Source organism: Penicillium paradoxum, assembly GCF_028828445.1.
Source record: "Penicillium paradoxum strain IBT 22861 chromosome Unknown utg000006l_segment0_segment0, whole genome shotgun sequence".
In the NCBI taxonomy this organism is placed as follows: domain Eukaryota; kingdom Fungi; phylum Ascomycota; class Eurotiomycetes; order Eurotiales; family Aspergillaceae; genus Penicillium; species Penicillium paradoxum.
Genome location: NW_026643184.1, coordinates 1,465,011 through 1,489,677, shown reverse-complemented (window position 1 = coordinate 1,489,677; position 24,667 = coordinate 1,465,011). Strand labels below are relative to the sequence as shown.

Below are 24,667 nucleotides of genomic sequence, written 5' to 3'. Positions count from 1 at the left end.
AGGGATCGTCTCATGGTTTCAAGTTTCCAAGCCTACTAAGAGCTTACGTGGGTATGCAATGAGATAGATTGAGTCACTATTATGGAGATAGCCTCAGGGTTCGAGCTACCACATAGTGTAGACTGGGTTTCCAGATTTAGCTTCTTCTCAACTCAATAACATATCCCTGGTTTCTCTCCATCTTCATGTCCATCAGAAGTAATATATAGGACTCATACAGGATGCTCTGGAAGTACAGATGAAGACTCCAGGTCCTAAATGGATGTCAGGATTGAATTCGACTATATCAAGTCTGAAATACACGCAGAAGTCTAGTCTAGGGGATCAAGTTCTTTCATCTCCAACAAAGATATCATTATCGGTTTCCTTAGGCTATGAAGGACAGAAGGTAATACGGTTGCATTAACTATTCATTGATTCTGAACGGCGGAAGGAGAAGCAGAAAACTAATAAATAAAGCGGTCCTGGAAAAATTAGGATTACATTAGGGATGGATATATGCCTACACATAGTCGAAATTCAAAGCCAACATACTACAAAGTTTCGTCATATTGTTTGATTGAGAATGGTTAAACACTAAAAAAGCACAGAATGACGCAAAAACGCACATTAAATCATATTACCTACCCCTGGCAGGGTGTCGTAAAGGGCCTCCTTCACCTTTTTCCAGGTTCCCTCCCACGACCGAGCCTCCTCTCGCCTCTGGAGCTCCGCTTTAGTTCGAGCTCGTTCCTTTTTTAAGCACTCTCCTAATTCTGCATAATATTCTTCGTTACCAACGATTCTAAACCCATCTTCCTGGGCTTCCTTCGCAAGTTGGACTTTATCGCTCATCTCAGGATGGGTTGACTGGGCTCGCCATTCGGCTTCCAATTCGGTTGCTCTCTCCTCCATGATCTCTGCTTGTTCCTCGACTCGCGTCATCGATCGAGTCGCGGCTCTTGGTGTTCGCATACTGTGCTGAAGGAAATGAAAACTGTAGCCCTTGGCTTCCTCAAGGACCTGTTGCTGATCTACGGAACCATCCCACGTAGCGGGCAGGCGGGCGACAAATGCCTGGCACTTCTGAGTAGCAAGCTGTCGGGGCGTGGGCAAGCGAAGTCCAGTTCGGGGAATAGCCCGAGTCTGGAAGCCCGCGTATTCTGGTGGTTCATCTTTCATCCAAACGTCCAGACCGTACATGATAGCACGGAAGACACACTTGACAGCTTCGAAGTCGTTTTGGTAGTCTTCTGGAGAGTGGAATATAATGGCATCAAAAACCTTGACACTGTTCCAGCTCCGAGAAAGTGCAGCTAACACAACGGCATTATAGATTTTGTCGGGCTCACCGTTTGGTTGCTTTTCGGTGCAAATGTGCAGAACCTCCAAATATTCACAAAGCCATCCCAGGCAGCTCACTTCGTTTCCCAAAGCCGCGTGGTGAAGCGGTGTATGGCCCTTGTCGTTGGTGATGTATGGACTCAGTCGCGACCTCCTTGCTAGCCATCCCATGAATCTAGCCCCGTCGGGATGCTTGGTTGCTTCGTGCCAAGAGCTCGTGATGTACGGATCGATATAGGAGTACTCTCCCACACCGGGGTTGCGACGAAGGTCCTGGGGATCGTTGTAGTCTTCCCACAGGTGTTCGAGGGACGTCATGGTTGTCACATGGGCTCCAGGAGGTGGAATCCGTAGCCTTGGTATTGCGAGCAATGTACTGGAGATGTTGTAGCCATTGATATATAGCAAGTCGGCGGTTTCGGGGTGTATAAACTGACAGATACGGAGACTGTATTCGTATGACTGAAACCAATCCGGGAAACCGATTTGGTCCTCAATGTACTTGCAGACCATGGCATGCAACACAAGAGGATTCCGTAGCCTAACCAGCCAATGCAGTGCGTCCCATCTCCAAATATCGATATAACTGGGAGAATACCACTCCGCTTCTATGTCCCTTATTTCTTCAATGCGATCGCTGCCCGGTGAGCTTGGGGGTGCATCTTGCCGGAGTGGAATTGTAGATACTTCCATTGGCCTGCAGAGCACACGACCAGGAATCATATCAATCAGCATAATCATACTCTCTTCGTTGTTGGCGTAAATGGCTGCAGCCAACAAGCTTTTTCCTGTGCGGTCGTAGGCCGCAGGACTCAACTGGCAGTATTTGATACAAAAATGTATATGCTCGGTATTTTTCGCAGCCATTTGACAGATCACGTCTGGTCTTGGGTGTGCTTGAACCCCGCCGTTGAAGGCGATAGTGGCGCGTGCATCCTGCAAGGAATGAAAGATGAATTCCTCCCTCAACGCGCCCATCCAACCGTTCCTCGCATGGTCATTGCTTTCGATCCAACGACGGACCTTTTGACGAATGACTGGAGATTGATCCTCAAGTTTGAGGACCGAATGGAGGTCATCAACGTTGTAATAGCTTCGCGGGGGTAACACAGGGCGGTGATCAAACTCGACAGCATCAGGTTCCAAGAGGGGAGATGGAGGTCTTTCCTCATTATGAGGGAAAGGTAGAGGAAACATGCGATCCATGATCAGGTTGAAAAAGGACTGAGGGAGTTTGGCAATATCAACATGGTCGGCCCAGTTATGGACCACTTCAATTGGGAGTTCCATTTCATTTTCATAGACCCAGGTTGAAGGAAGGCCATTCTTAAACCATGCCAATAAGGGTATATCACAGACATCGGTCTCGGGCAATACGGGCTTGACCTCGTAGCGCCTGGCTCTTTGCGTGACTCTGGTATAAAATATATCGTATGTGCGCCAAGTGTACATAAGACAACCATTAGGAGATATGTACGCCATGTTGGAGGAGAGCAATATTTGGGAGTTTCAAGAACAAAGTTGATTGATATCCAGCGTCAACAATCTGAGAGGCATTCCCGAAGAAGTAATCCAGAGGGGGAGGGAGAGGGTTTTAACTATTGTCCTAAACGTAGTTTTTGATCACGAATCATACGTGGGAATCAAGTCAAAGTGTAAATTTAGCACTCGAATCAAAAGAACAAAGAGTTGGGAACCAAGAAGACATCGTGGCACTCAGCGTCCCTGAAAATAGCAAAGGATCTCTCCCGAAAACCGCAAGATTAGTTTGCAAGGATTGAGGCAGGCGAACATACTGCCCCCAAGGTGATTGGGATCTTCTTCGATTTTGACGATGAACGGACGACATTTGCATTATTGAACCGAGGAAAATAGCGGGTTCACGATGGGACGAGTCGACGAGTTGCAACATTGAATGGGAAACTTTCAGTACAGATATCGAGAGGCTGAAACGACAGAAAAAAGACATAAAGAACAGAATTTCCTTTCAATGTTGTAACTAGAGAATCCGTTCCGACTGAGCTATTTGATCACAATGAAAACAGAATGCATTCTTTCACATCGATTTGACGGCTTTCCCAGCCGAGGGCCTTAAAGAAAGTTCGAGATCTCCTATGCTGTCTGTTTCCTTTGTTCTTCCTGAAGAAAGTAGCCTATGAGGCTCGAAAAGGAAGGATATGAAGGAAATCAGTGAATATAGCTAGGTCTTTCTGCCTCAATAATAGTAATTTCTGTTTCCGAGTTAAACTTTTATATCGGCACCATTGATAAGACACCAAGCCCGGAGTCAAGACATACATCCCATAATCTTTGGAATATTCAAGAGCAAGTGAATGGTTTGCTGACAGAGCCCGAGCGGAATTTGTTAACCTGGGGAGCATGAGGTTAGAATGTCTTCGCCGAAACGTAATGGGGAAATCAAAGAATTACCAATTCAGCAACGCTGGAGTAGGTACCGCATCCAAAAATAATCATGCCGACAAGAAAGACCACCGCATTGAAAATCGCAGGCTTCAGGTTGTGTTTCTCGTACCATGCCCCCTCTCTCAAAAGCATGTACCACATGATTGGTGGGATATAGAAAGAAAGACCGGAGACAAATAAAGAAGAAATGATTGAAAGCAATTCAGAGAAAATAGGAATGGCTTCGGCGATAATCCAGGCAAGAATTGTAACAATGGAAACAAGACTGAGCCATGTAGTCCAACCTTTGGTGGTGTTGACGAAGCGGACAACTGAGTCGCGGTATATCTTTCCATGAATGTATCGACATACAACCGTGGTGTTGATAGATCCCGAAATAAATATGACTGGAAGTGCTATGCCAAAGACGACCCTGGAGACAACGGGCCCCGCAGATAGCAGTGCAGGTGACTGCACCCCCTGTCCAACAAAGGCGTATATGATTGACCCAGTAAGAGTGTAAACGACAATCTGAATGCCCCCTAGCCACCATAGCGTTTTGATGTAATCTTCGGGGGTATGCATATCTTCCATAAACGATGGCAGACATCCAGCGAAGGAATATGCAAACACGATGTTATTGGTAGCTACAATAGCCGCCGAGAAAGTGAGGCCAGGTTTCGGCCAGGCGGACCACGGCAGGTGATCTGCCCCAAAGTCACCAGAACCATTTGAACTTTGAATACCGGTGGCAATCATAGTAATCCCAATAGCCAAGATAATCGAAGCAAAATCAACATAGCCTAGGATCGCAATCTCCGCAAAGGATGGCGGGATAGCGAGAAGCATCAGAATTGCAGCCGATACAACGCTAAAAATGACGGAGCACGAACTGCTTTGAGTGATGTTCTGAAACGCAATCGCGCCAGTCAAGCAGTGTGACCCAATAACGAAGACAAGCAGAGCAACAAAACTGCCCACAAAGAGCTTCGATCCCAAGTTCCCTAACAGGAGTCGACCGACATCTGCATAGTGGCCAACTTGCGGATAACGTAGTTTGACCTCGCCGATGTTGTAACCTGCGTAAATGGCAACAAAGCCGAGACCAATGGTCAAGATCACACCTGCCACCATGCCGAGAGCAGCGAATGCTGAAGGCAGGCCTAGACTCCCCAGAGCGATAGCCTCGACTATGGAGATGATCGTGAGTCGCTTCCAGCCCAAGCGGCGGAATCGGGCGTTTCCTTCTAGGATCTCTTGTACTTCAGGATCAGAGAGGTCCTGACCCTTGGGAAGGCCTTCACTCGCCATTGTGTCGCAGCTGGCAGACAATTTATCGATTATTTGGCGATCTGCGTGTCACAGTGAAGAATATCCCAACAATCGCAATCGCGTGAAAGAAATTAGGAGAAATTAGAGAAGCTGAACCCTGGGTGGAAGGCGGATCAGATAAGATCAAACAGTTAAAATCGACCGATGCTCGGACCTGCCGAGTGGAGCAACCCCTCAGCGACATGGCAGTCTATTCTTCTTGAGGGCACATCGCCCGTGTAGAATGTGGAGAACAGTGGGGTCTGTCAAAATGATGTCTATCAATCATATGATGAGCACATGGGGGGAGATACCTGATTCGCAGATTTCCAGACGCTATGTTCGAGTTAATTAAATCCTGCAGAGGGTGTGTCGGGCCAAACCGCAGTGACAATAACACAGTGGCTTTCGCTAGGCTTATACCGGATAAGCATCAAATGTTTTCAGACCCGAGGATGGGAATTTAGACGATGTACGTAAATGACTTCCGTAAAGTTACAACTGTCCATAGGTAGCCTGTCGCAGATCGTCCGGGCCCTTTCTTATCCAAGGCCGTAATTTCGAAGCCCTGAGCCGAGCTCGCTTGCTAACTCTCCTTTATGTAAGGAAGGATTAGCTGCTTATTCGGTTCTAGGCCCTTGTGTTTCAGGAATGCAATATCGGAGCAAGGTCCCATTAGGCCTTGCCGCAACTCTGGCACCTGGTGTGATTATATTAGCCAGTAGCAAATCAAACGCACAGTAATTGCCTGATTGTTGACGCTTATGTCCATTCCATGTCTATTTATGAAGAATGAACTTTGTTTGAGCTGAATAGACAAGCTATCACCAAAGCCACGGATTCAAGGTCGGAGGAAGACTGGATGAGAGATAAAAATACTCCATCTCGTCAGCGGGGATCCCTCTGAAAAATGACGTAAAAATAATTTGAATCATACCAGAGTGATGACAAAAAGGTCAAATACCCATGGCTTCCTCCTCGTGCAAACTCGGCCCTACCTCGATGACAAGAAGAATACTAGGCGCAACTCGTTTGAAAATGGCGTGGATTATTCCAGTATCTCTCGTAATCAGCCCAAAAAGAACGAATGTGAAGAATTCTGTGTGTCGACTCAAATGATGGCAGATACAAGGTAACCATCTTGTCTAATACACCACGAGCTGGGGGTTCAAGGCCAAGCTGGGGATTTGTTAATGATCAGCCTGGACGCCAAACCTTAATGCTCCTCGTTATATTTTTGCATCTCTGTAGCAGATCACCTATTTGGGAAAGGGGAAGTTTGATCTCAGTGCCTTTGAAATCTTTCTCCTTTACATTTCCCAATAGCATGGCTATAAAGGTCCATAAATGGCCCAAACTTACCAAATAGTTGGCAGGATGGCTGGACGCCGAGGGAAACAGTCACCATACCTCCTTAGCTGTATCCATCCATAAGCTCCATCGCAGCACTCGAGTCTTCGTGGAAATTCCATCCAAGGTTTCTAGTGAGATGGGCGGTCAAATATTTCCCGAGTTTTTTCGGATAAGCCAGAGACGTATCCTCTTGCTGAAGACTGCTCCAGGCTTTGAACTCGTCGTAAGAGATCTTCAAGATTAGGTCCAAAATCTTGTGCACTGTTCGGTTGTTGTGGAATACCTTGAACAGAGGAAATTATAACATCTTGTGTTAACTCTGTGGGTGTTGGTATCTCTGTCGCAGTGCGGGACTCTATCAACTGGCGATGGTCTCTCGCCGACGAGGTCTCAATCTCAATGCCCAATGAGACATGCGAAGATGAAGGTGCGACTGTGATCAGCGTTGATATTGAACTGTGTTGAGACTGCACTTCAAGTCGATCGGCGTAAGTCTTGTACATGCACCATGCGTAGGCAGAAACACAAGGCGTACAAGGATCGGTGCGGTCGCAGCGAATTTTGCGACAGCGACATTCAATGCACGACCGAGCTGGCTTTCGGCGTCGGCGAGGTTGAGCTTCCATGGAGAGCCTGTTGAGATGATAGGATTCAGGTAGAGAGTATAATGTATCTCTCACTGGCAGGACGGAGACTTCGGCCGCGAACGAGAATGCCGCTTTACGGCCGCTTATGCCCGTTAACATGAACACAGCACGACCGATAATGGCGACCCATGAGGGGCCATTGAAAGTAGATTATCTTTTTGTTAACCAGAGCCTTGTATTAATCAATCTTTTGTGGGATGTTTGGTCATCGTACATTGATCATGGATACTTGTGTCTCTTCTCCGACGGTGTTGTCTGTACTCCGTCGGATGGATACCCAACCACGCGAAGTGGCGAGGACAACGAATTTCATTTAAAATGGGGAGGGAAAATGGCAAGAAACTGTCTATCTCATCAATTGAGACCATTCACTTTGATGAACATCTTCTAATGGCTCTTCTAACACTTTTGCTCTCACCTTGGACCGTGGCCGTAGCCATCCCGGTATGGTTCGCGGTCTATTATATATACCCATATCTAGTAACATACGGGCATTTGAGTGGAGTCCCTGGCCCTTTTGTTGCAAAATTCAGCAATATCTGGGTCGGACTAAGTGCCAAACATGGACAGAAATATGCGGCAGTCGACTCGGCGCATCGCAAGCACGGCAAGGTCGTCCGTATTGGCTTTAATCATGTCTCGATCGCCGACGAACGGGCACTGAATGTGGTATATGGACACGGAAACGGCTTCCTCAAGGAGTAAGTTATGTTGCTTGATTCCATTGTGATCATCAGCATTAACGAAAGATCTCTAGTCACTACTATGAAGCATTTGTGGCGCGGACACCGGGCATGTTCAATGTGCGCGACCGCGCAGAACACACCCGCAAGCGGAAGATCATAGCACATGCCTTCTCGCCTAAGTCGGTGGCTGCTTTTGAGCCGTTCATGGCGGAGAACCTTCAGCGATGGACAAGCCAGCTGGACCGCATCGCGGCTCAGGGCGATGGAAAGCAATATGCTCGGTACAATGCAATGCCTTGGTTCAGCTACATCGCCTTCGATATAATTGGAGATTTGGCATTTGGTTCCCCGTTCGGCATGGTGAACAAAGGAAAAGACGAGACTGAGACGCAGCTCGTACCCGGCGGACCCATCTCGTATACCCCGGCTGTCGACGTGTTGAACAGACGAGGCGAGATCTCATCGACATTAGGACTTCTACCAGCACTACGTCCATGGGCTAAGTACCTTCCTGATCCCTTCTTCACTAAGGGTGTGGCTGCTGTGGAAAACCTGACGGGAATTGCTGTCGCAGCTGTCGCATCACGATTGGATGCCGTGGAGAAGGGATTGGTCGACTCTCGCGACGATATTCTGTCCCGCTTGCTTCAAGCCAAAGATTCCAATGGGCAGCCCATGGGACCGGATGAACTGATAGCAGAAGCATTGACACAGCTAATTGCTGGCTCTGACACAATCTCCAACACAGCCTGTGGCATCTTCTACTGGATCCTGCACGGAGAACGCAGCGCCCCGGGAACGATAATCCCGCGGCTACAAGACGAGTTAGATCAGGCGGTGAATTCCGAAGCAAAGATTGCCACTTACGCCCAAATGAAAGACCTACCGTTCCTGCGAAGGTGCATTGATGAAGCGATGCGACTTCATTCTACCTCGGCCATTGGCCTCCCACGCTTGGTCGCCGATCACAGCCCAGGTGTGGAATTTGACGGATTTCATTTTCCACCTGGAACCGTACTTTCAGTCCCATCATACACCATCCATCATATGAAGGAAATTTGGGGGGATGACGTGGAAGAATTCAAGCCCGACCGTTGGTTGGATTTGACAGCGCGACAGAAAACAGCCTTCAACCCATTCTCATACGGGCCACGGGCTTGCGTCGGGCAAAATGTTGCCATCATGGAATTGCAATTGATCATCGGGACTTTGTTCCATCGATATGAGTTTGCACTGTACCAGCCAATCATGGAATCGCATGAGGGATTCTCGAAAAAGCCCAAGGAGTGCTATGCAGGTATCAGATTGAGACAACGGAATTGAAGCCTCATGTGTTTTACTTATGAGGCTCTGAGAGGAATGAATGATATGCAGAATGGGGGGCAACATGTAAATATCTGGTCTCAATTCAAACCACATTTCCGAAGAACATTTCTTCAAGCGACGGGAATTCCTGATCAAATCCCCATTCATTACAATCCCAGGGTTCCGGGGCATGCTGCAAATTAGCCCCTGTGAAATCCCCTCCCATCACTGTCACAGACTCCTGATCAAACTCATCTGCCATATATTGCTTCATGATATTCAGCGACCAACGGCTCACGGGCTCCGCCTTGCCGCCACATTGAATATGTGTCAGGGCCTGCTCCATGAGAACAATCATATTTCCAACGTCATGCACATGCGCCACAAACTCGGCTAGTGTCACCATTGCAAAGGAACACAGCACGTTCTCGTAAGCAGGGTGGATGTAGGTGGTTAGATCTGACATGGACACGAATGAGTTCAGAAGTTTACGTGAGTGGCTGATTGCGAATTGAATAAACGGAAGTGCTGTTTCCTCTGGTGATGTCCTTGGGGTTCCCATCTCATCTGGCTCGGACTCTCCCAGAGGCTGCAGCGTGCGACGTGCTAGGATCAGGTAAGCACATGAGTATGCAAAGCGTAGCGGTTCCGACGAATCGAGTTCTGTTAAACAGGCGGATCAATTTTGAACTAGGTGTCGCAAACTATGATTCGCTTACTGTATACGTTGTCCTGGGACTTCCGCAAGTCGTCAATTTCGGGCCAAGCGGTACTTTGTCGTTGTACCACATTCGAATTTATGATTTTCCAGAGAACTCGGTATAGCCTGATACCGGCCAATACAAGTTCATCGCGTGCATTGTAGGAGGTAAAACCGAGGACCTTGTCGCATTCGTCAAAGTATTGACTGGAGATGATCGGTGGGCGACCAGAGCCCACAGAAAACCTAGATCGCTATTAGATTTCCTTGTAAGAATTTGAGATCGTCCGGGGTGACGCACTGTAGCTGACAGAGACATATCAAGTTCCAGGTGCGCATTATCTCTTGTGCTTGGGTGTGTTCGCGTCCATCAGTGTCGCTTGTCTTTGGAAGTTGACCAAAGGAAGTAGTCATGATAGTTCGCATAGCTGCTGTTCCACTGAGAAGCCATGAGTTGCCATGGTCGGGGCCTAGAGTTGGTCGCAGGTCCCACATGGAGAATATCAACATGGACTGGATTGTGTCGAGGGAGGCAATTGAAGAAAGGTGGGCTTGGCCTAGCAGTCTACGGACGTGGCGATATAATGCTTGATGTGTCGATGATCCATGTAAAGACGGGGTGATATGTAGACCTGCTAGGATGCAAGTACCGAATAGGAGTGGCGATTTGGTCCGTAAATGGGCAGGGTCTGTACTCATGAACAACCAACGGCTGGACAGTTTCGAGAATCTGAGAAGATAATCTTAGAAAAGGTCTCTCGCAAATTGGAGAGAATATGTTCACCCTTGGAGAAGTATGAGAGAGAGGTCCTCGGAGATTATGCCATTGATTATCATATCCTCAGTGCTATCCTCGTTGGCCAAGGGCTGTTCATTCGGAGTGATGTTCTGTCGGATTTCTTGGACAAGATTCATGGGCGCATCGCGTGTTGCTCGCTCGGTGATTGATGGAGAGACCTAGAAGCTCTAATTAACCGCCTTGTCTAAAACACAGAAATGTCGTTCAATTTACCACTGGTCCATTAATGGAGTCGCTCTCACGGCGAACAGACAGTGATGCTTGAAGCTGAGTCAGAGTGGTTTCCACTGCACAAAGCCTTTTCCCATTATCAGTATCTTCATCAAAGCTAATACTATCGATCATATCCATCTCAGCAGACATACCGTGTGTGATAATCATCACGTCTTGTTTGAGAAGCAGCTACCGCCTCTCGGCTTGGAGAATGATTGCGGGAAGCAGCTTGAAAGGAACAGCCGATTCTAAAGAAGGTCAGCCACGAAACTTCAATCACTCGACCCCGAGATCCAGATTACTACCGGAGCACCTCGCAGCGATGGCATCGATCGGAGCCGCCCGTTTCGCATCGAGTTTTCAAGCGCCGACAAGCCTCACAAGATCGTGCCTTGCTCACTTTCGGCTTGCCTGATGCATTCCGGCTCCGTCTTCGTTTCCCAATACGTGATTCCGGCAATGGCATGGCGGCGTGATGATATAATGAAGGCAGGCCAGATGGGAAGAGATAAAGTTCAAGATAAAGCGTCTCCTACTCTTGCAGAAGGCATTCCCCTTTTGGGGGGACAGATGTATTATGCAACGCTACTCCGTACAGCTGCGCCCTATTTTTTTGATCAGATTTCACATGCACTATGTCACTATTCATGATATGTGTAATCTGCACGGTGCCCAAATGAAACGTATACTCCGGATTTTCAAGGCCGTGTACCGATGTCAACTGACGTGGTATTCAGTATAGTAGGGGTCCAATCAAGGGAGTTGAAATCTCTGTATTTCTATATCCACTATTCTAGTAGGAAATATGACTATCTGACTAATATCAAAAATACTGCGTAGACAGGATAAACTAAACTTCCGGTATGCCGATCTCATGCTCCGACACACCCCCTTAGCTAGGCCAGTATAGTCTAGCTACTTCCTGCACCCTAGTCGGTATGCTATTTCTCTCCCTTTATTGATTAAATGACCTATGCTGTCAAATAGCTCCTACTATTAGATAGCTTATATCTGTTATCCTTAACATTTTGAGGAAAGCTTTATGCTTTTGCCTAGTGAGTAACTTTATAAGTCCGTCTGCAGCTATACTAGCTATCGGTACCTATTTCACCTTGATTCTTCCTTCCCTAACTTCCTATCTAAGCTAGTGCCGATAAATATTAATATGTTGTAGTTTCGTCTCGAACGCCGTGTCCTCGCTAGTTAGAAGACTAATAGTGCGCTAATTATCGTAATCGATGCTTAGTTAATAGGAAGGGATAAAACCGAGGGTATTAAGAAGTCTACGCCACTATTATAGTTATTTTGTAGTCTCTAAGAGACCGAGGAGCTTAGCTTTAGTGGTAGAGGTAGTGACTATAGGCTACTTACTAGCCTTCTAGTCGATTAGCCCGCCGTATACCTAGTAGATATAGCTAGCGGAGCTCTTTCTATCGGGATAATCCCTATATAAAGTATTACTAGTAAATTATATAAAGTCTATTCTAGAATCTATACTATATTTAATAGCGAGATAGCGGGTAGAATTAAGGTAGGTAATAACTCTATTAGCTATCTAATAGTACTAGGGGCCTAGGTTTATTAAATATTATACTAGACGAGTAGTTAATTTTATAGTATCTAGTCTTATAATTATAGTAGTATATCTAGTAGATCCTACCTTCTTTTAGTATAATAGGATCTCTTATACCGTAGCTACTCCCTAAAATAGGGTTAGATCTTCGATAGGTATTAGGGTATATACCGCTAGTCTATCTATAAGATTATATCGTATAGCGATACTTACTATATAGCTATCTTAATAAAGCTATAGCTTCTTTTACTATCTATCTCTAATAATACGGATATTAAGAAACTATACTATCTCTCCGTAGTCTATTAATTCTTAGTATACTTCTAGATCTCGCTCTAGTTATATAGCCCTTCTTTATATATCTTTATAATAAGTAATTAAGATATCGTCTATATAAAAGAAGACTATTAGTCTATTTCCGATAAAGATATAGGGGTCTTCTAGGGCTTATTATAGACCTAGCTTACGAAATATACTAGTTACTTCCTACTACTAAAGTCTAGGTAAGACCTATAGACTATATAGTATATAGCGGAGTTTCTAGTATTTACCGGGTAGTCTATTACGACCCTCTGCTAGGAGAGTGCCTCACAGGCTAGATCCCGCCTGGTCCAGTGACCTAGAACCCGTGACCCAGTAGGGGTAGCATAACCCCCCGCCAGAGACCGTACTAGGGAGACTAAGTCCTGCCGGGTCAGGTGACCTAGTCCCGTGACCCGCTAAAGGTCATCTATATAGAGACTGCTAGGGGAACTTAGCTCTTTAGCGATTAGTTTATAAATATACTAGTACCCTACTATTCCTTCACTCTAGTTCTATATTACCTACTAGGACCCGCTAGCACGCCGGTCCTAACATTCTAATCGCTAAATCTTAATTAAACTAGACCGTTAGAATACGTAATATCGATAACTCGACGCACGAGCGACCGCCTAAGGGGAACCTTAGCCCCGATCGCGGAAACGAACGACGTCCCGGGACCCCTATAACCCCTACTAGAAGAGGTAGAGATATAGGGAGTCGACGATAACCCTTAGGGAGGAAACCCGCCGGATCCGATAACCCCGACCGAGGTAGACGAGGAGGCGGAACTCCGAGAGTTAGAGACCCTTAAAAGACGTCTAGCTCTAGTAAAGAAGAAAAATAGGATCCGCGTAGAGCTATAAGATAAAGAAGAAAACGTAGTAATCCTATAGGCGAGAATATAAGGATCTAAGATCCGTCGGGGTTCGCTAGGTAGTACTACTAGCTAAACTACCTACTAACTACCCGATACTACCTATACGAACTCGATTATATCGTAAGGAAGTGCCGGAGGCTACCTATCCTATTAGAAGGAAGCGAGGGAACTACGTATACCCTATAATATAATAATATATAGAGCTAAGAGTTCGGGCGAATATAATCTCTTTAAGTCGAACTAGGAAGTCTTCTAGAATAGATACCCTAACTAGTTTACTAATAACGTACGTAAGATAGACTAAGTAACCGAGTTCCTAGCGCCGAAGGTTAATATAATATAGATAGAATACTATAGGAATAACCTAGGTACGACGTTTACCTAATCGGTCTTCGAAATATAGGCGCTCGCTTAGGTTACCGACCCTATTAAGATATAGCGAGAAGCTAAATATAACTAGTAGTAGATAACGTAAGCTAAGTATTAGGATATATACTAATACGCCTTAAAGCTTACCGGACTCTATAACCGCCTAAAAGATACGCCGACTAGATAGATAAGAATCGACCGTTTAGAGACGGGTATCGTTAAAGAGGTATAAGATAAAGTAAGGAGATTTATAGCCCCCGCTATAGATTAATAGGACGACTAGGTAGCCTTCTATAACTAAATTAAGAAAGTAATACTAGGTAAGATATTATATCTTAGGGAGGCTAGGAAGATAGCGCTAAGAAATACTATAGACTCGTAAGGATCTAATAGAAGACCCTTTAAGGGAAATAGCGCCTTCCCTATATAGTAAGCTACGACTACTATAGAGGGTAGAAAAGCTACTATAGGGTCTAAATAAGACTAGAGCGGAGATAGTAAATTCTATAACTTCTATAGTAAGCTAGGCCACTATATAAAGGACTACTATAAGAAAGCTATAGTAAACGCTATAGCCGCGGAAGAGTTAAAAAAATAGACGACCCTATATTATAGACTCCTATAGTATTAGGGATAGTTCTCTTTAGAGAACGTAAGAGAGTATACCGAGCACTTATCTATAACGCACTAATATTAGATATTAAGACTAGAGCCCTAACGGGGGTAGCTAAGACGCTAATAGATAGTAGCGTAATCTAGAGCTTCGTAAGCTAGAAATAGGTAAAAGAGAACCTAGAAGAGATATATATAATAAGTATCCGCCTAGTAGAAGCCGTAGACGGGCGTAAGATCCCTTTATATAGAAGCTAAGAAGTATAGCTTAGTCTAATAGACCGGAATAGAACCTATAGAGTTATTAAAATAACCTACGAAGCTATAGATATAACGATCTACGATATAATCCTAGGAATAGATTAACTTAGACTAGTAAATCCGGATATTAACTAAGTAACTAGTAAGTAGGCGTATAGAAATATAGCCCCGTTAGAGGTTAAAACCCTCCCGCTAGAAGACTTTAAGGAAGAAGTAAGACTATAAGATATACTCGGAGAGCTATACTTAGACGTTAATAAGGTTACCGGGGAGTTTATAGTAATACTAGGGGTAATATAAAGCTTAGATAGGACCCCCTATCCGGTATAACCCCTAACTAAACTCCCGCTAGAATACTAAGATCTAGCTATTATAGCGAGTAAAGAAGGTACTATAGCCTTTCTAACCTATATAGAGTATAATTACGTAATCGAGCTAATACTAGGTAAGATACCCCCTTAGAGGCTAGTATACGCACTATCCGCTAAGGAGTTAGAAGTCCTCCGCTAGTATATTAAGGAGAACCTTAAAAAAGGCTAGATCTAATACTTAAAGAGTTAATCGGGTATACCTATCCTCTTTATACCGAAGAAAGATAGTAAGCTTAGACTCTACGTAGACTATAGAGGGTTAAACGCGATTACTATTAAGAACCGCTACCCTCTACTACTAATTAATAAGTCCCTAGTAAGATTATTAGGAGTATAGATCTATACTAAACTAGATCTACGAGATACCTATTATAGGATCTATATAAAATAGGGAGATAAGTAGAAAATAGCGTTTAGATACCGCTATAGATATTTCGAATATACGGTAATACCGTTTAGACTCGCGAATACTCCCGCTACCTTCTAGGCGTATATTAATAGAGCCTTAGTAGGACTTATTAACGTCTATCTAATAGTATATCTTAATAATATACTAATCTTCTCGAAGGATAAAGAGACCTACGTATACTATATCCGAGAAGTGCTAGAACGCCTAATTAAGTAAAGGTTATTTATTAAACCTAGTAAGTATATATTCTATATAGAGAGGGTCGACTTCTTAGGCTTTATTATCTCCCGCTATAGAGTTACTATAGACCTTACCCGAGTAGAAACGATAAGCTAGTAGCTAGAGCCGACCTATATCTTCGACGTATAGTAGTTCGTAGGCTTCGCTAACTTCTACCGATATTTTATTAGGAAATAGTCGATAATTAGCGCCCCCCTTAACGATTTAATTAAGGGGCTAGACGTATAAAAGAAGGGAAGAAATAAGCGTTAAGAAGGGTTCGTCTTTACGGAAAAAGCGTAAGAAGCTTTTAAAAGGACTAAGACCGCTTTCTAGACTACGCTAATACTTATATACTTCGACGCTACGCTAAAAACTATAATAGAAATAGATATATTAGGAGCCGCTATTTATATAATTATATTATAGCTCTATAAAGATAGATATTAGTACCTTATCGCCTTCTACTCCCGGAAGATACTAGTAGTAGAGAGAAATTACTAGGTCGGCGACTAGGAAATACTAATAATCTTTATAGGGTTTAAGGAATAGCGTTACTTCCTCGAAGGAAATAAGTACCCGATCGTAGTAATAATAGATTACGCTAATCTTATCTAATTTATAACGACTAAGGAGCTTATAAGACGTTAGGTATACTAGGTAGAATACCTCGTAGGTTTTAACTTCGTTATTATATTCCGCCTAGGGAAAACGAACCCTATAGACGCTCCTAGTAGACGACCCGACTATATAGTAGATAAGCTACCGGACGCTACGAGTCGTAATATTTTTATATAGAGACTTAAGGAGACTATCGGTAAAGGCGCTAGTTACTAAAGGGATCTATAGGATACGATATACTTAGGCGCTATAATAACTATAGTACGCGTAGAGATCCCTACTAAGCCCGTAATAAATAGACTACCGAGTTAAAAGGAGGTACGCGAAGTAGCTAAAGAAGAAACTATATATACCTATAAGCCGCTAGAAACTATAGTAGAACTTATACTTAAGATATAGGCGAAGAATAAGTTCTATAGGAATACGCTTAGAAGGGTACGGGAAACTAGCGACTTTAAATAACCCCCGAAGATACGATAGAGCGTAAGGAGCTAGGATAGACTACTAAGATATAATAACTACGTCTATATTCCCGAAGGCGAATCTATAATCTACTAAGAAATTATAAGGATCTACTACGATAATCTATAGGTAGGCTATTATACGAGGAAGAGAATACTATAGGCTATTAGACGTAAATACTAATAGAAAACTCTTATTAAGGATATATAGGACTACGTCCTTATATACTAGATTTACTAGTCTAATACTATTAAACGCTATAAGCTATATAGACTACTCGAACTACTACTAGTACTAGAGAGACTAGGCTAGTAGATAAGCGTAGACTTTATTATAGGCCTACTACCCTTAAAATAGGAGGGGAAGGCCTATAACGTAATTATAGTTATAGTCGATCTATTTTTAAAATATTCCCTCTATATTTTCTACACTAAGGATATAGACTCGCTAGAACTCGTAATTTTATTTTACGAAAAGGTTATACCTCTATAAGGAATACTAGAAAACCTCGTTAGTAATAGAGGTACTATTTTTATATTAAAATTCTAGAGCTATTTCTACTATCTCCTCGCTATAAAACGTAGACTATTAATAGCCTATTACTTATAAACTAATAGGTAGACGGAGAGATAAAACTAGAGTATTAAGTATTACCTATATAATATAATAAGCTAATACTAGGACGACTAGATAAGATAGATCCCCCTTATATAGATCGTCTATAATACTACTACCTATAGCGTACTAAAAATATCCCTAGCCGAAGTATTACTAGGATTCCGACCGGAACTAAGAACGTTAGTACTAAATAGGAAGATAGAAACCTATAACGACACTAAAAACCGCGTAGAGAAAATACTAAAGATACGAGAAACACTAAGGAAGCGCTTAGAAGAGTCGAAAACTATAATAAAGCGAGCCTATAATAGGAAATATATAGAGAAGTCTTTCATAATCGGATAATAGGTTATACTAAGAAATAAGTATATTAACTTAGGACGACCGTATAAAAAGCTAGATAACCGCTATATAGGACCTTTCGCGATAGTAGGTACGGTAGGATAATAGGTATACTAGCTAATCCTTACACCGAGATACTATAAGATCTACCCTACGTAATACACTTTAATACTAGAGCTATACTATAGAGATCCGCTAAAAGCTTAAGAGCGGCCCGATCCTATACTAGTAGATAACTAACCTAAATAGGAGATCGAGGAGATCCTTACCGATAACCGTAAGGGCGCTGAATACCTTATTAAATAGAGAGGATATAGATATAAGGAAAATACTTAGGAGCCGAGAGAAAACGTAGAAGATATACTAGTATTTAAGAGCTACTATAATAAGAAGAAAGAATAGCTAGAGCGTATAATACGCCGAGGAAGATCCGTAAAGAAGAAGTTAATATAACCTAGGATCTACTACTAGATATATTCCGGGAAGGTTAGAAGGACCGGAGTAGGCTTAAGAACGCCGAACCCGATAGCTAACTACCGAACGGACCTTTAAAAAATAACTAGCTACGTAAGTATACGCTATAAATAGGTTAGGGGAGGATCTAGAATACTAGTAAAGATAAGAAGCGGACGAAAAATATCCTAAAGAGACTATAGATATATAATAAGGATACGTAGGAGTTTATTACCGAAAAATAGGATAAAAAGTAATATAGCTAATACTCTCTAAGGGTATAACGTAATAACTACCTATACTAAACGAGTAACCTCTAAAATACGCCTATATCCTTACCGCTATATACGTAACCTAGCCTAAGAAGGCGCCCGAAGCTAACCTATAACCCGACTTATTAATAAAACCTACGCTAAAGGGGGCGGAGGGGGTAGGGGAGGTAGAGGGGGCGTAGCGTAAGAAGGACCGAAAGGCGTAACTATACCCGTATAGATATCTTAAGTTAAAGTGTTCCGCGTACCTTAAAACCCCTATATAATCGTAAGGAACGATATATTCTACGCGGGGGTAGTATAGGGCGCTAAGATATAAATATTAGCTTAAGCGTCGAGCCTAGAATCGACCTAAGGAACGTTAATAACCGCTAATACGAGCGGAGGCCTATACTTACTATTATATAAGACTACCGCTTCCTCGTATAATAGTTATACCGGGGAGTATTAACGTTAATCCCGCTAGACGGAGGGATATATATATACCCCGGGTTATATCTAAGACGGTCTATATAACGCCGATACTACGTACTTATAGGGTTAGTAGGGGAGACGACGGCCGGAGGGGCGTAATTATTAATAGAGGTATACGTCGTACTCGCGACCGGAGGAAAGGGAGCTACTATAATAAGTCGAAATAACCTATAGTAAGAAAAGCGAGACGACGAAAAGCTATAAGAAGAAAAGTAAAGCGACGAAAAGCTACGAGAAGAAAAAGCGAAAGGACGAGGAAGTGTAGAAAGAAGAAAGCTATAACTCGAAGAGAGATAAGTGAAAAATATATAAAGAACTCAGATTATACGCGACGAAGAGAGATAACGCTTAAAGCTCCGAGTCTATCTATACCTTCCACTATAAAGACAAATTACCCTCTTTCAGATAGCTAGATATATATACTATTTTCGAACCCTCCCTATCTCGACTATAAGAGACCCTCGACCCTAACCCTTAGCTACGAGGACGTAGCTCTTTAAGGAGGGGGAAAATGTTACGACCCTCTACTAGGAGAGTGCCTTATAGGCTAGATCCCGCCTAGTCTAGTGACCCAGAACCCGTGACCTAGTAGGGGTAGTATAACCCCCCGCTAGAGACCGCACTAGGGAGACTAAGTCCTACCGGGTCAGGTGACCTAGTCCCGTGACCCGCTAAAGGTTATCTATATAGAGACTGCTAGGGGAACTTAGCTCTTTAGCGATTAGTTTATAAATATACCAGCACCCTACTATTCCTTCACTCTAGTTCTATATTACCTACTAGGACCCGCTAGCACGCCGGTCCTAACATAGTCTAAACCTATTAGGTATCTAGGTATAGACCTCTTTTTCTAGCGTACTATTTAAAAAGGTAGTAATAGTATCCCGCTATCTTAGATCGAGATTAAAAGCGGTAATAAGGGCAAAGATTATCCTTATAGTCCTTACTACTAGTGTAGTAGCTCTCTTTTCTTCGTACGAAATAGTCTCTAGATCTCCCTATATATATATATAAGCTTTAAATTTAACTAGATAACTATCCTAATCGTATTTATAGGTAAAAACCTATATAAGAGGTAGTATTTACTTACCTCTATCCTTTAGTCTCTCTATAATCTTATAGGTTTCCTTTTCTATTAGAGAATTAATCTCCTTTCTTATTACTACGAGAAAACCTTCCTAAAATAGATAGTTTATAATATCTTTATAGTATTTTAAGACTAGGGGGAGATTATCTTAATAATATCTAATTTTAGGCTTCTTAGTATATAGACCTATAGCGAAAGTATATAGTAGTATAGAAGGGTCTTCTTTTTCGTTTATAGCTTTTATAATTATTATATAGATATAGTCTTTATCTTACCTAGCTTAACGCTTTCGCTTTCTACTAATAATATTACTAGTATCGATATCTCTTATAATTTATCTACTTAGGGCGAGAAGTTCCGCTTATAGTTATCTTTCTAGCTTATCTTCTATAGTAGGAATAGCTTTATTATTCTAAACCTAGTCACTAACTAGATCCTCTAGATCCTCCGGTATATCTACCCCCTAACTAGGGGTAGTATAGTGATCCTACGTATAGGGTTCTTACGGCGGCGTGATAGGGAGCGGAGGAAGGGGTTCGTCCGGAAATACGCCTAGCGGAGCTCGGGGCTTATAGATCTTAGGTATTTACTATATAATCGTAGTTTTTAGGGAGGGTAGGACTACTTACTAGTCTACCCCCTAAAGTAGGGTAGTATCTCGCTAACTAACTTTATTAGCTATCTCCCTCTACGGAGAGTTTTACTATATATTCTACTAGTTTTCTTACTAAGATCCTTACTAAGATCCTTACTAAGATCCTTAATAATTATAGTACTAAGTTTCTTATAGATCTCGATAATCTCTCTCTTCTATTTCGCTAGTCTCTTAACTAGCTATTACGCGATTAAGTACCTAGTTAAACTCTTCTATAGTAATTTCCTAAGGTTCTTACTATATTAGTATTAGAATAAGCTAATATCTATTATAATTAGGGGTATATTTACGAGTTTTATTAAATACTATATCCCTAATAGGCTTCACTTTCCTATTATACGGAAACTAGATTTTCTAGATATTTAATACTATATAGCTAACTAAGAATCCGATCTTAGCTCGTAGGTTTATTTTATTAGACTAGACCTATTTATCGATCCTATAGTATACTAAACTTCTATATAGTTTAATATTTAATAGGTTAATCCTCGGCGCTTATAGTGCGAACTCCTTCCGTACCTCCTTCTATAGTATAACCTAGCGGTTTTCGGTAGTAATATATATTAGTGTATAATTTAGTAACTATACCGTAGCGTTAGCGGCCTCTAGCTATAGATCTTTTAGGAGCTTTCCTTTAAGTATAAGTATATATATATAGATAATAATTATACTACCGGATCTTTCGGTATAACTATTTATTTCGGAATACCTTAGGGGGTTATAATATATAAGGATACTATTAGAAGTAAGGCTATATTCCGTAGGTTTTCTAGCTAAGGACTTATTATCGTATTAGAAGGCTTTAATTAGTAGATCCTATTAGTTTCTTACTAGTTCTATAAAGTGATTAATCGCTAGCTAATATTTAGGCTTTATTTTATAGGTTATTAGCTAATAAAACCTAGGACCTTCTAGGTAAAAATAAGAGATCTAGCGGTGCTTATTCTCTACTAGCGGTAGCTAAATAAGATTAAAGTGCACTCTTCTAAATTATCCGAAAGTGTGTCTAACTACGCGTCTTAATATCTATCTTAGTATATAACCTAGCTAATAAGTCTAGTATAATACCTATATTTTAGTAGACTCCTTTTCTTTATTGTTAAAAATGACTCTATCTACTATAGTAGCGAGTTTTATAGCGCTTCGCTAGTTAATATAGGTAAGTCTCCAGTACTAGATATCTAATAAGGCTTTTAACTACTAAGGTTTTACTAACTTTCTCTCTATAAAATAGGCTTACTAGGGCTATATTTCCCTAGGTCTATCGAAGATCTAAAGGTTAAACTAATCCTAAAGATTTATATAGATAACTAGTCTATTATTAGGGTCTCTAATATAGTTTATACGCTAATACTATATCCCGCCCTTCTTTTTTAGTATAGAATAGGATACTAGGTTTATATAGAAACTAGAGGAATAGAGGGTATCACTAAGTGTGATCTCTATTTTGCCTTTTACTAGATATCTACCTACTAGTCTAACCTTCCCCTTTCCTAGTACCTAGGTAGTACTATCTCCTATCGTAAGATCCGAAATCTAGGGTATAAAGTCGATAAAAAGGTCTCTATTATTATAGATATAGGTACTAGATCCTATATTAAGGATCTACCTATCTTTTAAGATAGGTTCTCTATTTTTAGTAAGTAAGAGGGTATATTCACTAGTCCGAGCTACCCCCCTACTCTCTAGTATAGGGCTTAAGGGTGCTAATATACGGTATAGGGGTAGTAGCGAAGCTCACTTAATTTATAAACTCTTCCTTTTAAGGTTACTAAGTTTACTAAGTTTACTATACCTTTTCTACCTTCTTTTCTACCTATTTCTTTTAAGTAGGCTCTTTAGCGAGTTTTTACTTAATCTTTTCTAGCTTTCTAGGGTTAATATAGGTCCCTTTAGGGCGGTTTTCCTTATTAAGATACTAGTATATTACTATTTTATATAAATAGTAGGGGTTCCTATATAGGCACCTCCTTTTTTTAAATAGGATCGGCTTCTTAGTTTAGGACTTTAATTCTTAGTGCCCCTACTAGGTTAAGAATACCCCTTTTAGAGATATAGTAGATAATACCTTTTATACCCCTATTTCTCGATTTATTACGCGGAACGACTCGAGGAGATCACGGGTTTAATAGACTTTCTTATCTATAACGATCTCTTAATATCTTTCTTACCACTAAATAGGTAAGACCTCTTTAATAGTATATAGGAAGTCCTTATTTACGTCTCCATTATTAATACCGAGGCTAATAGCTTACTTCTTTAGGGTATTCTATTATTTAAGCTATTATTCAATATCTCTAGTCGGCTTTTAGATAGCGAAGACCTTCTACTTTATTCGGACTTCCTCCTCGTATATAGTCGATCTCGCGAAGCGATCTCTTAGGTATACTAGTCTCTTATATAGGGTCTAATAGTCGGTGATAGCGGTATAGTGGATTAGGTCTAGGAAGGTATAAATATAGTTATTTATATTAGAAAGTCCTTTTATCTCCCTATCCTATTTCGATTAGTCCACTTTAAAGATATCTATTTCGTCTCTCTAATCTCTTTTATCTAATTCGGTCCCTCCGTAGGGGTATTCCGGCCTAATAGGCTCTTCTTTCCTAATCGGTCTCTCTATCGGGGGGGTATCTAGGTTATAGTGCTTCCAGACTTATTTTTATATCGTATATAGCTTTACCCGGGCGAACTAGGTGCGCTATTGGGGCGAGTCCTTTAGTTTTTCGCCCTTTATAGCGGAGAGAATTGTTGATGCTTCCATTGTTGGGTGCTGTATAGCCTTAGCGGGCTACTGTGTAGCTTTAGAGGTTTTTAGGTGCTGATAGGCGCTATATCTTATGAATAGCAGCCTTATTTCGTGCGAACCGGGCTTATAACTGTCAACTGACGTGGTATTCAGTATAGTAGGGGTCCAATCAAGGGAGTTAAAATCTCTGTATTTCTGTATCCACTATTCTAGCAGGAAATATGACTATCTGACTAATATCAAAAATACTGCGTAGACAGGATAAACTAAACTTCCGGTATGCCGATCTCATGCTCCGACAACCGAGGCTTTCCACTTTTTCTTTCGCCCCTTACTGTGAATGTGAGCCCAGCTTGAACCAATTGCTTCGCGCATAGGACAGATTTTCAATATAGAGGACCTGGAGCGCTGGATAGATTATCGCTAACCTCAATCGACTCGGAGATATTGCGCATGCCAGCGAGGCACGCAGTCCTCCCTAGATAGGGACTATTCGCTACCGTGCCAAATAACGATACAGGTTCTCTATGTGATCTCCCTGACTCTTCCCAGATATTCCCAGGATTCCTTACCCTCAGCGCAAGATACCGTCCAATTTTACACTTCTGGCGCCGAGTGCTCTTCTATTACATCCCATGGAATCGGAGCCACCTTTCGCCATGCGCTTGATCACAATAGCTTCCGGTCGCAAAGTCCTGGTATGGCCACATACCCTATACCTTGATCTTGGTTGATAGATTTGGGACCTTGGAGCCACAGATCTCACCTGAATCGTCGCAATGTGTTCTGAAAGCCGATCTAGAAGCTGTTGAGAAACTACTTAGGCCGTTTAAATAGACCTGTTGAAAACAACTGCGCACCTGGGCAAACAACCTTAATCGCCCCATCGCCGAGCTCCTATACTCGGTGCCTACCATAACCCGGCTTTAAGTACTTCTAGGCAGTCATCGCTCCTTGTAGGCCAGTGATTTGCTCGCCTAATATTTGAGCCACCGCGCCATGCTTATATCTAAGCATAAGACGGCCAGGGGGCTACTAGCACACTAACAACAAGAGCTAGGCATATGCTTCCTGTTCTCTCAGTGCCTAAGTGCGGTATATGCTGAGTAGATGTCTCCGACGCTTAAAGAAGAATCAGCACAATCCGAGAAAAGCAAATTTATTGATACATGTCTTTAGAAGATTGCCTGGAAATTAGTTGCT

General features: G+C 42.3%; 5 protein-coding genes across 5 annotated transcripts; 1 reads left to right on the top strand and 4 right to left on the bottom strand.

Annotated features, from left to right (window-relative positions):
- Positions 1-609: 609 nt before the first annotated feature.
- Positions 610-2,613, bottom strand: N7457_007007 (uncharacterized protein; the record flags this gene model as incomplete). The annotated part of the gene is made up of 1 exon (XM_057178050.1): positions 610-2,613. The coding sequence occupies one exon, from the start codon at positions 2,611-2,613 to the stop codon at positions 610-612; it is 2,004 nt and encodes a 667-aa protein (XP_057029794.1).
- Positions 2,614-3,642: 1,029 nt separating this feature from the next.
- N7457_007006 (uncharacterized protein) lies at positions 3,643-5,037 on the bottom strand (the record flags this gene model as incomplete). Its single annotated transcript, XM_057178049.1, has 2 exons — positions 3,643-3,693; positions 3,754-5,037. 2 exons carry the CDS (start codon positions 5,035-5,037, stop codon positions 3,643-3,645), a joined length of 1,335 nt encoding a protein of 444 aa, XP_057029793.1.
- A 1,414-nt stretch (positions 5,038-6,451) lies between these two features.
- Positions 6,452-7,016, bottom strand: N7457_007005 (Zn(II)2Cys6 transcription factor domain-containing protein; the record flags this gene model as incomplete). Its single annotated transcript, XM_057178048.1, has 2 exons — positions 6,452-6,651; positions 6,674-7,016. The coding sequence occupies 2 exons, from the start codon at positions 7,014-7,016 to the stop codon at positions 6,452-6,454; spliced, it is 543 nt and encodes a 180-aa protein (XP_057029792.1).
- A 339-nt stretch (positions 7,017-7,355) lies between these two features.
- On the top strand, positions 7,356-9,046 carry N7457_007004 (cytochrome P450; the record flags this gene model as incomplete). The annotated part of the gene is made up of 2 exons (XM_057178047.1): positions 7,356-7,738; positions 7,795-9,046. The coding sequence occupies 2 exons, from the start codon at positions 7,356-7,358 to the stop codon at positions 9,044-9,046; spliced, it is 1,635 nt and encodes a 544-aa protein (XP_057029791.1).
- An 85-nt stretch (positions 9,047-9,131) lies between these two features.
- Positions 9,132-10,890, bottom strand: N7457_007003 (fungal specific transcription factor domain-containing protein; the record flags this gene model as incomplete). The annotated part of the gene is made up of 5 exons (XM_057178046.1): positions 9,132-9,691; positions 9,748-9,974; positions 10,030-10,458; positions 10,513-10,685; positions 10,741-10,890. 5 exons carry the CDS (start codon positions 10,888-10,890, stop codon positions 9,132-9,134), a joined length of 1,539 nt encoding a protein of 512 aa, XP_057029790.1.
- Between the last annotated feature and the right edge of the window lie 13,777 nt (positions 10,891-24,667).